The 13797-nt window shown below is 39.6% G+C and overlaps 2 protein-coding genes and 1 non-coding gene across 3 annotated transcripts; 2 read left to right on the top strand and 1 right to left on the bottom strand.

The window, feature by feature from the left end:
• Nucleotides 1-64: 64 nt before the first annotated feature.
• Nucleotides 65-150, top strand: TRNAY-GUA. Its single transcript is given in 2 exon segments — nucleotides 65-101; nucleotides 115-150. It is a non-coding gene; the product is annotated as a tRNA-Tyr (tRNA).
• A 1506-nt stretch (nucleotides 151-1656) lies between these two features.
• Nucleotides 1657-3555, top strand: LOC121761543 (putative late blight resistance protein homolog R1A-10). Its single transcript, XM_042157184.1, has 2 exons — nucleotides 1657-3366; nucleotides 3440-3555. The coding sequence occupies exons 1-2, from the start codon at nucleotides 1768-1770 to the stop codon at nucleotides 3482-3484; spliced, it is 1644 nt and encodes a 547-aa protein (XP_042013118.1). The 5' UTR covers nucleotides 1657-1767; the 3' UTR covers nucleotides 3485-3555.
• Nucleotides 3556-8533: 4978 nt separating this feature from the next.
• LOC121761370 (pentatricopeptide repeat-containing protein At2g22070-like) lies at nucleotides 8534-13149 on the bottom strand. Its single transcript, XM_042157030.1, is given in 4 exon segments — nucleotides 8534-8710; nucleotides 9587-9809; nucleotides 10418-11761; nucleotides 11763-13149. Coding segments are annotated over 2 exon segments (2328 nt in total). The 5' UTR covers nucleotides 12908-13149; the 3' UTR covers nucleotides 8534-8710; nucleotides 9587-9809; nucleotides 10418-10578.
• Between the last annotated feature and the right edge of the window lie 648 nt (nucleotides 13150-13797).

Genomic DNA, 13797 nt, shown 5'->3' with positions numbered 1-13797 from the left:
TTGATTTTGTTTGGCCTTCTTAGCTTTTCGTTACTACAATTATCTAATGACAAAGGAACGGCAACCGACCTTAGCTCAGTTGGTAGAGCGGAGGACTGTAGTATGAGAGCTGAAATCCTTAGGTCGCTGGTTCGAATCCGGCAGGTCGGATTTTTTAATCTTTTAATGATTGAGCTTATAACATTTCACATTTGCATACACCTTACAAACATATAATCTATTTTGTTTCCTCAGTTCCAATGGCACTATGGAAGACGAGCAGAGCAATATATTTATTTTGCTTAAATAACAAATAAAAAATATTTGGCTTCGCCCAGGTGACATTCAGTGTGTTAGACTGACGTGATAACCAACTACACCACCAAACCATCTTGTACTCTCTTCGTTATTTTTAAATTCCTAAAATTGGCACTAATGTTAAGGGGTGATGATGAAGAGGAGAATGATGATGAGTATACATCTAATACCGAGGAAGATAATATTATGAAGAATTTGTCAAACGAAGAGGGAATGACCGAGGTATTATAGCAATTAAGAGAGTAGTAGCTAGCTAGCATTCTACAATGATCATCTTTAAATTTTTACTGAAAATTGTCACTGGTGTTGAGGATATAGAGATGAGGAGAGTGATGAAGAGAATGATGACGAATATACAAATGAACATGAGCAAACCAAGGCAAGTATTCAGCTAAAAATATGAATTTGGTTATAGGATGTGGTTTCTGCTTCTTTCTATGCTTTGGGATCAATTTGTATTCTTACTTTTCCTTTTAATGCTGTTTTGCATATTGCAAAACATAGATGCAAATTTACTAGCTATATTGATTTTGCTATGCCAAAACACCCTTTCATTCTACCTTCACCTTCAATCAATCGCTTAACTTAGATCCATGTGAGTGTGCATTTCTTTTTGGCGAAAATTGAATTACAAAGAAAAATTAAAATTTTGTGATAAAGAAAATCAAAGTCAATGAATTTTCTGAAAAATCCAAATTTGAAATATAGAAATTGAAAAACCAAATTAAAATGAAAATATTTCAAAAATAAAAAAAAATTAAGAGATATAGACGAATCTTTAAATAATTAATTAGTAGTATTATTGATATATACACTTTATTTTCAATTAAGTTTTAAAGTTAGGCCGCACACCGAAATTTAATCAAATTTTGTAATTTTAACCAAAATTTAATTTCATTTCATAATTTTTTCGATAATTTGTGAAACTAGAATTCACCCAGTAGACCATTCTCATACATAAGTAATACTCCTTACGTCTCAATTTAGTGGATACATTTCATTTGAAAGCTAGATTTAAAAAAGTTAAAATAAAGAAAGAATAAAATAGTAGTCTCACCGTCCATTATTTAAAGAGCCATTTTGACTCAGCACGGGTTGAACTTGATTGACTTTGTGAAGAAAAGTAAAGGAAGAAAGTGAGTGGAACGTGAGACCCATTTAAAGTAGTATAGTTTTATATTGGATTGTGAGTTTAAAAAGTTGGTGGAATGTAGAATCTGCATACTAAACGTGGAATAAAGTAAATAGTTTTATAAATCATGGACAAACTAAAATGGCAAGATGGTTTTTTAAACGGCGGATGAAGGGAGTAAAGTCATATCGGTAATTGAGTAAAGATATGTAGACGGTAGACCATTCTCAGTGGATTACAGCTCATGTAGGGATTGATTGTGTTGTGTTCCACTTTCAATCAGCAAAGATAACTGCCTTTTTTTGCTCTCATTGCTGCATGAAATCTGAAAGAAAAAAATGGCATACAATCTTCAATCTCTCGTCACCATCCTACAACAAATCCTACATCCTGAACAAACCCACTGGGCTTTTGATCACAACAAACCCCAACTCCAATCCCTCCTCCACAAAGCTCTGATGCAAATTCTTGAAAATTCTCCACACACCAAAGCAGCAAGTCTGGAAAGCCGAATCAGAGATGTCGTGTATAAAACAGAAGACATCATTGAATCAGAGATGCTTCATCAAATGCTTTCCAACCCAGAAAGCCAGAGCTTGACCTTTTCCACACCAGATCTGCAACAAGTAACTCAACAACTTGATTCTGCACTGGTTTTCTTGCATGACCTGACACCAGATTTGCTGGTGGAATTTGAGGAAAAGAGTGCTTCTTCTTCCCTGAGGTATAAGGGAGATTTGGTGGGAGTTGATGAAGATCTGCTGCAGTTGAAGGATCGTCTCACGAATGTGGAGAGGAAGCGGGAGATCGTCCCCATCGTTGGTATGGGAGGTATCGGTAAGTCCACCCTTGCTCGGAATATTTACGAAGATCCGTGTATAGTGTCTCACTTTGATTATCGCGGATGGGCTGCGATTTCGCAAGTTCCCAACATGCGAGAAATTATGTTTAGTCTCCTTCGTGGCCCGAATGAAAAGGTCAGTGATGAACTGGCTGGATGCGGAGATTATGAGCTGAGAGATATATTGCATAAGAGGCTCTTTGAGCGAAGATACCTGATTGTGTTGGATGATATATGGAGCACGAAAGTCTGGGATGCGATAAGGATGTGTTTCCCGGATAATAATAATGGGAGTCGAATTGTGATCACCACTAGGGAGTCTGACGTGGCGGAACATGTTGCGGGGTCGAAGAGTCTGCATCATGTGCAGTTGCTAGACGAGTTTGCGAGTCGGGATTTACTTTGCCAGATTGTGTTTGGAGAAGAGGATTGCCCCGACGAATTGCGACAGGTGGCGGCTACGATCGGGAGTGACTGCAGTGGGCTTCCTCTTGCCATTCATTTGATCGGAGGGCTCTTGTCAAAGGTCGAAAGATCAAGAGATGTTTGGTATAATTTTTCAATGGATGTAAAAGCTTCAATCGTTGAATCGGACGAGCATTTCGCCAGTATACTTTCCTTGAGTTATAACCACTTACCGATTCGCTTGAAACCATGTTTCTTGTATATGGGAGCTTTTCCAGAAGATTACGAGATTAAGGGATCTAGACTTAAGAGTATGTGGATAGGCGAAGGATTTGTGAAATATAATGGAGATAAGAGTTTGGAGGACGAGGCCGAGGATTACTTAAAAGCTATGGTGGAGAGGAATCTACTTTTCGTTAAACGAAAAAAGAAGAATGGGAAACCAATGAGTTACTCGATCCACGATCTTTTGAGGGATCTATGCATAAGGAAGGCTAACGAGGAGAAGTTTTTAAACGTCAAGAATTCCTTGCGCCGTGTTAGTATTCTGTCACCATTTGGAATAGAAGATGTGTGTGCTTCACCCCGATTGATATCAAGTGCTCGATCTTTTATATGCACGGAAAATTGGTTTTTATCTCCTATCTTTTCCGCATTAAGATTGATTCGGGTGCTAGATGTAATGAGCAAGGTATACAAAGAGTTCCCGAAAGAAATACTACAACTTGTCAACTTACGTTACTTAGCTTTCTCGTGCACTTCAGGTTTTCCAATTGGAGTATCAAGATTGCGGAATCTGCAAACCTTGATTTGTCAACAACCGACAACGCTTGGTTTGCCATCGGAGATATGGGAGATGTCTGAGTTAAGACATCTCAAGTTGTACACAACAATTGAAATTGGGAATGGATACAACATAAGATGTGCTTGTAAGAAACTGCAGACGATTTACTTTGTGAGGATAACTCCTTCTCTGATTAGGGGTGGTTTCTTTGAGATCATCCCAAATATCATAAGCTTAGGAATCTATTACATCGACTCACCCGACATTGAAGTTGATCTTAGCCATCTTCACAAACTTGAAAAGTTAAGATGTGAATCTGAGTTGAATAAAGACGGTAGCCGTTTTCTGCACCAACTCAGATTTCCATGTAATATTAGAAAGTTGATTCTAGTTGGTTGTGTGGTGTTCCGGAGTTTCTTGACAACTCTATGTGCGCTACCGAATCTGGAAGTGCTCGTATTAAGCGGTTGTGTGTTTGAAAGAGACGGGGAGGCAGAGGAAGAAGTGTGGGAGGTGACAGAAGGAGATGAGTTTCGTTCGCTGCAATGTCTGCGCCTCATTTCCTTAAATATAGTGCACTGGAGAGCCGATGAGACGAACTTCCCTATTCTCCGGGAGTTGTATGTGACAGGATGCAATGATTTAGAGGAAATCCCATGCGACGTTGGAGATATCCCGACCCTCCAAGTCATTGGCATTAGTAGATGTCGCGCTTCTGTCGTGGCCTCAGCACAACAAATTCAGAAGGCGCAACAAGAGGAGTATGAAAACTACGACCTCAAAGTGGTTATAGAATATTAGAAGAGAAAAGGTACAAATGCTAAACTCCAAGCAATCAAAAAAAGCATGCTACATTTGTTCATATACTACAACACAATCTAGTCCTTAATATTCAGTTTTAAACTTACATCGTTGGTATACTTTCTTGATCATGACATGTGTGTGTGTGTGTGTGTTTTGTATGGTGTAACTGTTGAGACATGTGAAGATCTTTGAGTTTCTGTGGAAATTCATTTGGATGACTGTTTTTTACAAAGAAGGATGCAAACTAAGTAGGCAGTTGGTTTTTGTGATTTTGCATCCTTTGTTTTTAATTTGGCATCTCTGTATATTTATTCCAACCATTGCTCTGTGATTCACATCTCCAATTTTTTTTAATTAGAATTGGGAGTATGTTGCTATTACTCATATGGAAGAGGGGATGAATAGAAATGCAGAGAAATCATCATTTCATTTATATGTTCATTTTTTTCTAACTTGAGTCCATTCCATTGTCATAATTTTATTATTTTATCGAGTACCACACCAAATTATGATATTTTAAAAATTATCAATTGTTCTACGATGATTTATTTCTGGGCAAATGATTTGCCCCGACAAATTGGTGCATACGTGTAAAAAATTTAATGATTTCGATGAATAATGATGTACCCATGTATTAATATGACGACTATGACGACATAGACAAATAAACGATGTCATCTTAAGACTAAGAAACTAAAAAATGGAGTACAATAGAACAACATTGGTTAAATGGACAATTCATATTTTTGAAACTTTGTGATTCATCATTAAACTTTTGAAAAATTTAGGACAAACCAAAAAGGCAAAAATGACATATACTTCGCCATTATATAAGCAATTAACTAATTCCAAAATTATATGTATACGTATATAAAGTAGCGATATAATGCAAACTTTAAATATTATACAAACTCCAAACTAGGATATGGACCGTTGACAAAATAACATAAACATAAAATGTAAACACAGTGCCAGAACATTGTCAACACCGCGTCAACCGTTGACACTGTGTTGACAAGCTTCAACCACATGACATGCATAACATGAAATGTATATATATAACATATAGGATTATCCCTCTTATCAAGCACTAACACTAGATGTTTTATATTTACAAGTTGAAGCGACAAATTATTCATTCAACTTAATATTCAAGTTGAAGGTGTATCATTACTTCATACATAGAAACCGACCTAGATGAGAGGCGCATAAGCAAAATCACAATCAGCTAGTGAACTTGACATGCGTCATTTTATTATGACTACTATATATCGAGTTTGGTAAGCTTCAAAATATTATACTATTATATAGTTGCAGAAAAAACTAGTTTAAATGTGTAGAATGCTTCTCATAACATTTTAAATTGCAACATATTTCATCAAATAATCAATAGACAGAAACTGGAATTACAAAAAAAAAGAGAACTAAAAAAATGAAATACTACTAACTAATGAACCTGGTAATTCATCAACTACCACGTCTTAGCATCGCATTTTCCGTTGGGCCTGATCCCAAAAATTTTCTTGATAGGTTCTGATGGTGAATTCAAGAATCGGCTCTTCCCAAGCACCAAATTCGAGATAATTATATCTTTGAAGATAAGATTTAGGTTTTACCAACACAAAACCCGGGTTGCTTCGCCTTCGCGTGGTTCGGGTCGAGAGAGTAAGCAGGATGAGGACGACGATGGTGATGATGAGAGACAAAATATTCATACACTTTGATGCCATGGCTGTTTCATATGAAATTTCAACTAGCTGTATCAATTTATAGAGCTCAATCCTAATACTACACGGATTAATTACGTTCATATTTTGTATTTTTTTAGTTATAAATTTTGTATATCGTTTATCTATTACGATGTTGATTTAATTTGATTTTTATATTTAAAGAACAAATCAAATCTGTTATGTGCATCAAAGATTCAAATCATTATAGAAGATTCAAAAATGTGAGTCTAAAATCATTTACCAAATTATATTCTTCCGATTTGATGGGCCTACTCTATACTCCCCCTGTCCATGATTATGTGTTTCCTTTGAATCATTACTAATTTTAAGAAATATTAACAATTGTAGCTAAAAAAATTTGTGAAAGGTGAACCTAATTTTAATGAAAAACATGTAAGGTCATCCGCAACGCTGTCTCTTATCCGGCTCTTAACCGTCCCATCTCTTAACTACTCATGGACCCAACTGTACTTTCCACTCCATCTCTTAACTAAGAGACAGAATATGCAACCCTCCATCTATTATCCGTCTCTTAACCATCGCATCCCTTAACTATTCATTCAATTTCATTTTTTATTTTTATTTCCAACAAATTCATTAAATAAAATAAAAATTAAAACTTAAAATCCTAAAAAAAATACATAATTAAATTCGTGGCATAATAAATAAAAAAAAGATATAATTTAAAATACAATTTTATAGAAATTATAAAAACTACTCCGCCGGCGAATCATCCCCCGGAGGCGGTGGAGGCGGAATACCAAGTTGTCCCGCCAGATACACAATGTCGGCATGATGGGCTTGAAATTGGACAGGCGTCATGCGGGAAGTGTCTGTCATCGTGGCGGTGAAGTACATGGACATTAAGGAGGAGGGCGGCCCTTGGGAGCCCGCCTGGCTTGATTCGCCTCGGCCCCTCCTCCCTCTAGCTGCCTTCGCCGCCTTGGTCCCTTGCGGCCGACGGCGCCCACGGGAGGACCCCCTGCATCGTCCGTCGTGCCCTCAACCTCCTGCGAGGCAACCTCTTGTGCGGCGTTGCCTGAACCGCCCCCACTAGACGAGTATTGGCCACCCGTCGTGTGCTTCGTGCACTTCGAGGTCAAGCCCGTGCTGGACTGGACACCGCCGGCCCACCTTGCCTCGTCTTTGACGACCTCCCAAACATCGACATGTTTGAATTCTTTGCCGGTGTCGTCGAAATAGATTTGCAAAGCCGATATCAGAATGTCGACTCTCGTGGCTCCGTTTTGGTAATGAGCCGCTTCAGTCTTGTAAATGCCGCAGAATTTTTTGACCTCTCTGTCAACTCGGTCAAAGTGAGCGCGGAGCATCTTCAATATATGGCGGCGGGACCCTTTCGGCTTAATCTCGTTGTAGGCCTCGACGACCTTTTCCCAGAAGCACTTCCGGGTTTGTTGATTCCCAACGATGTGATCGTACGAGACGCTGATCCAGGCGTTGTACACAGCCATCATGTCCTTGCGGCTGTACGGATGTTGGCCTACATCCTCATCCTCCTCGGTCGCCTCCGCCTCTTCCTCCACGGCGTCGAATGCCCTGGAGCTTCCACCGCCTCGTTCTCATTTAGGAGTGGGTTCATTCGGATAATCCTCCATAATTTGGGATAATCCCTGCGAATACCTCAGGGTGGAGGGACGAGCGTATGCATCCACATCAAAATGGGATGGTTGGTGCCACGCCGGCGTCGACGAGCCTTGGGTGCCCGGCGTCGACCAAACGGAACCCGAACCACCCAATACATTGTACATGCCCCCCAGTCGCCAAACGCGTTGATGTCAAACCCGCCCGAGCCGCCCTCGTTTCCGTCGCCGGACATTTTGTGATGAAGAGGTTAGATGAAAATTGGAGAGGAAATGAAAATGATTTGAGAAGAATAGATGTGTGTTTGTGTGTGTAATGAGGATGAAATATGAGTATTTATAGAGTAAAAAAATAAAAAAACTAAAAAAAAGAAAAAACGGTCGAAAACGGTAATATTACCGTTTGATTTTTTTTTATTAAATTCGAAATTTTTTTTAAAAAAAATGATTTATTGCGTCAACGTGACGAAGCCTACTCGCGGGCCTGCGAGTGGGTGTCACGCGCGCCACGTCGCGCGCGCACGTGGCGAGTTGGCTCGCCATCCGTCTTGGTGGGATGGTGATGAGAAGGGACGCTGCAACGCGTCCCGCGCGGGTCTCGTCTCGGAGGGACGAGATAAGAGACACCCGCGAGATGCGTTGCAGGTGCTCTAACTACCTATTAAATTTAGTTGTTGTAGTATTTAAGTTGTTTTGCAAATCAGATCTTGTTTCATGGCTGTCCCTTGTTTCCAAAAAATGAAGTCTGAAATTAGACTAAGAACTGCATTTATTGATCTTCTTTAATAAGTGATCATTTAACTGTGGTTACATTAAAGAGAAATATAATATGATCAAATTAAAGATATTAATTTTATAGTATTTCTTATGGTAACATACTATTTGTACTGCTTAGTTTTCATTTCTCAACTTCAAAATTGCACGAGTATTGCAAGAACATGAAAAATGTAAATTAATATCAAAACAAAGTGAAAGTCATGCACAATGTGGAGAGGTTATATATAATCCTTCAATCAGGGGAGATCACACAAATCAAATCTAAGAAAAACACATCAAGTCTTAATTGAAATTCCTAGAATATAACAGTTTCTGTTCCCAGCATCCCTGATCGTTCACCTGTGGAAACGGTGTGCCTGATGTTAGATTTTACGAGGTCAAAGGACTAATCTCATTCATTGAAGCGTACTTTATACTTGGAGTTAAGATCAACCAACCGATATATGGTAAGATGTAGCGCAGGGTATTCGGTCGGTTCGGTTCTAACCGAACCGAATACCCGGTTAACCGAAATTGAAGCACCGGAACCGAAACCGAATTGGCCTCGGTTCGGTTCGGTTCCAATTAACCGAACCGGAACCGAATTTAAAAAAAAAAGTTTTTGCAGTTCATGGGGATCGATCCCTGGACATTTCATACGAAAAATTCCCAGCCTAGCCACCACTTGCGCTATATTGCGTTTTTGATATTTAATCGGTTTTTCGGTCCTAAATTCGGTCACACCGATCGGTTATCGGTTCTAACCGATAACCGATCAACACTTGAAGATGGGAACTGAAATTAACCGATAACCGAGATGGGGCGGTTCTCGGTTAACCGAGAACCGAGGTGTTCGGTTCGGTCATCGGTTAACCGACTAACCGATGACCGAATTATCAGCCCTAGTAAGATGTCATCCCATAATCAAGCAATTCATATGTGAATACCTCAAGATTAAATCTAATAAATTCGCATTTACGTTCTATGGTCTATTTTACTTCAAGAGAAATCGCATGTCTTTTTATTTTATTTACTACCTATGACCATCAAAAAATGTTTCGATTTTTCAAAAATGAAATTGAATGACGTTCTATATTGAGTAACTTATATAACACTCAACTACTTCATCTGTCTTGCTCAAAGTGATCCATTTGCTTGTTTGATGCATGATTTTATGCAGTAGTGTGTTTAGTGATGCGAGAATACAGTAGAGAGAGTATATATTGGATTGCATACCTTAGCAAATCAGTTGAGGCATGTCCATAAATCCCTTCAATGGAAACATCGAGGTGATCAACCAAGTCAATGAGTTTAGTAGTCCATTTTCCTTCACCTTTGATGATCGTTACATTATCACTCTCCAAACTACTTCTTGAACTTATAGTAAATGGGTGCCATTGCAGCTTCGAAATGCTCGGCACATTCATGAGCATGATGCTAGTTGGACTATAGTTTAAACCTGACAAAAAAACCATCAACCAAAACAACACATATATAGATAGTGTTACAAATGAAAAGAGATTATATATGCAAAACTCATGTACCCATGTACGGCTCATAAATTAGTTAGATAGTACTCTATAGGGTAGCATGCGCTAATGAAAACAAACAAATATCACACATCGATCTAAGAGAGGACTGTCATCACTATACGAATGTCAAGAGTTACTTTACTGTGTTGGCAAATGAAAACAAACAAACAATTGAATTTAAGTTGGAATCAGTGTTGTATAAGTTGGGCCAGTAAGTGAACTGAAGGTATTATCTCATGGTTCAACCGGTCAAATTGGTTTGACCACTCGTTATTTGACCGAAATACTGGTGTTTGTGGCGTTGTTCCATACCTTATCTACTGGACAAATTCAAATCTTCTTTTTTTAAATGCTTAAAATTTCCAAAACTGGTTCAACCTGTCTATGGTTCATGGTCGAATAATTGATTTTTTCAGGTTGAAGGCGACTAATTATTCCAATGGTTTTAATATGCAATCAGACCGGTCTGAGGCAACGCATTAGTCCCTAGTATATCTATGCTGAAAAAGTGCAACACCTCTGTTAGATAGAATACCTTTGTTCTTGAAGAAGTTGAGCTCAATGGTGTGGCATGGAAGAGCCCTAGCAGAGTTGAGGCGAACGTGCTGCCTCGACTGGAGGAATCTGAGGTATCGGTCTATCATGAAGAGGAGAAGTCAGGGAGCATGATGGAGGCGTAGTTGATGCCAACATGCTTCACCAGTAGTCCCTGCACGAACATGCCCCGTCCCTGAAATGGTGGAAGCGCGTAGCATCCCTAACAACAATCTCTCTCCCAACCAGCTTCGATATATACTTGATAGCAGAGTGGCAGTCGTTGCACACCCTAAGGTTCTTCATGATAGTCAGAGTACTCTTCTCCGGCATATTCATCACTCCAAACACGATAGCGAGCTTTTCACTGTGATGCTTGAGAAGCTGCTCCTTCAACTCGTCATCAAGATCATGCAAGACTGAAGCAGTGTCCGGAACAAATCCCATCTTCTTGATCTCTTCCCAAATCTTTGTCAATCTAATATCAATTGCATCTCGTTGTGGATGTAGAGCGTCGTCTGCACCAAAGATATGGACTTCACCTTTGATCTGCAGCCAGCTAATCCCTTGCTCTTTCTTCACCTTCCTATCTTTCATTGACTTTCTTATTATCGCTGCTTCTTCCCATTTCCCACAAGCAGAGTAGACATTTGCTAAAGCCGAATACGCTCCACTGTTGTCTGGATCAATTGAAATCATCCTCTCAGCGGCCATTGCAGCAACCTCCAAATTCTTGTGAGCTTTGCACGACGCTAGAAGTGAACCCCAAGCTATGATATCTGGCTCAATTGTCATGTTAAGTATAAAATCTTGAGCCTCATTCAAAAGTCCAGCTCTACCATAGAGATCAATCATACAAGCACAATGGCTAGAGGTTGGCATGATTCCATGGATATCTATCATCTTTGTGAAGTAGCTACGCCCTTTCTCGATCAATCCCATGTGCGTGCAAGCTGATAGCACCCCAACATAGGTTATATGGTCCGGTTTAATCTCCAACAACAGCATATCCTCAAAGAGCTCCAATGCCTCCTCACCATGCCCGTGTTGGGCTAAACCGGTGATCATTGAAGTCCATGAGACTGGATCTCTTCTTTGTTGTATCAATCGGAATGCCTTTCTTGCAGATGTGATGTTGCCAGCCCTTGCATACATGCTGATCAACGCATTTCCCACAGAAACAGATGACATTTCCCCCAATTTCTTTGCAACCGCGTGGATTTGCCCCCCGTGGTTTAAAGAAGCAAGATTTGAACTCACACTCAACATAGCTGCAAGGGTGTAGCTATTAGGCACAATTCCTTCTTCAAACATTGATTTAAAGAGCTTAGTCGCCTCATTGTTGCCCGTTTTGAGCATACCCCACGATCATAGCTGTCCACGCCACCACATCACATTCGTGCAAGGAATCAAAGACCTCCCTAGCCGGATTCACGTCTCCAGCCTTGATGTATCCGTCCAATAAAGCTGTAAACGCGATGACATTGAGAGTACACGTCCCACATGCCTCAAGCATCTTCCTAGCTATCCCAACACCGCCACATTTTGAGTACATGCACACCAACGCGTTCCCAACAGGTCCAGATGTGTCAAACTCAGCTCTAATAATATAAGCATGAATTTGCTTCCCACATGCTAACACTTGAAGATTTCCACAAGCCGAAAGCACACTCGCTAGAGTGTACTTATCAGGTTTCAACCTAGACTCGTGGAGCATTCCTTTGAACATTCCCAGCGCTTTGGCATCAAAGCCACGCTGATTGTAGCCTGCAATCATTGAATTCCAAGAGATCGCATCACGTTCCTCCATTTGCTCGAATTGAGCCAACGCCTCTTCCACCTGACCTCTCTGCATGTACAATGTGATGGTTGCATTCCAACTCGAAACATTTCTCAGCTCAATTCTCTCAAACACAGCCACTGCTGTCGCTGCATCACCCGACTTTGCATACATATTTAGCAAAGAATTGGCAACAGAAACTGCACGGAACAAGCCGAGTTTAACCACGAAAGAATGCAGCTTTCTTCCCACATCCAACGCTTCAACGACTGCACACGACGCGAGAATATTAGTGAATGTATACTCAGTGGGTAGAGCGCCACGCTTGATCATCTCCATAAACACCGCGAGAGCAGCGCCGAAACGCCCCTTTTGATTGTACCCAACGATCAGAGCGGTCCAAGAAACGGAATCGGGTTGCGGCAATTCGTCGAATATTTCGAGCGCTTGGCGGGTTCTTCCCTGTTTTGCATAAGCTGACAGAAGGGTGTTGTGCGTAGACACATTCTTCACTGGAATTTCATCGAACACTTGGCGGGCTTCGAAGAGAAGCCCAGTTTTCGCGTATGCGTTCATGACATGGTTCATCAAGATGACTCCGAAGTTGAGGCCGGACTTGATTATGCCGGCGTGTGCTAGTTTTACAGCGAAAGGGCGTCTGGTTTGGATGCTTGTTTGCAGAATGGAAGTATACTTTTCCCGATTCGACATGGTAAAGAGGTGAAATATAAATACTAGCTCTCTTCGTCCCAAACTGCGGCAATGCTGTTTGCTTCATACCTCATTATTTCAAGGCGGCGGGAATGCGGTGATGCCGAAAACAAAGTATCCAATAATTAATCGAATGAAAACAGCTACATTGGAATTATTTATTAGCCAAACTTTAACATAGGATTTGGAATAGGTTCATACACATGCTAAATGTTTAACTTGTGTATTGTGCGAAAATTGAGTTGGTGAGGAGGCAGATTTGTGGCAGTCAGAGAGCTGAACATCGATGTTATAACCATTTTTTTGATTTTTTTTTTAAATTTTAAAAAAAAAATTAATCCCAAAATCATCTATAAATACACACATTCATCATCAATTTGGGCAAAATTCGGCCACGAGTAGTGGATTTTTTAAATTTTATGAATTTAATTATGTAATTTTTAATTTTTAGGATTTAAATTATGTAATTTTTAATTTTTAAGACTTTAATGAAGAAAATTTTAATTTTTAGGATTTTAATTATGTAATTTTAAATTTTTTGTAATTTGTAATATTATTCTGGTTATTTTTAATGCATTTTAATATTGTGGAAATGTTTTTATTTAAATTGAATAATAGAATGGTGGGACCCTTGAGCATGTCCTTGCGGAAGAGTACGGATGTGGGTGTTATGCTCTTGCCTAAGAGCAGAGAGTAAAAGTGGGTCCGGGTCTACATCCGTGCTCGTTGGCAAGAGCACGAACGTGAATGCTCTTGAACGCATGAAACTGACAAAATACCATTCATTTCCTTTTTCTCTTTTCTATTTTAGTTTTGGAATACTTCATTTTATTTAAACATTGAAGAACACTATCAAACCAATTAAGTCAATAAATTATTACGTATAATTG

Source organism: Salvia splendens, chromosome 13 (assembly GCF_004379255.2).
Source record: "Salvia splendens isolate huo1 chromosome 13, SspV2, whole genome shotgun sequence".
NCBI lineage: Eukaryota > Viridiplantae > Streptophyta > Magnoliopsida > Lamiales > Lamiaceae > Salvia > Salvia splendens.
The sequence above is the reverse complement of the archived record's forward strand: the minus strand, read 5'-3'. Positions and strand labels throughout refer to the sequence as shown.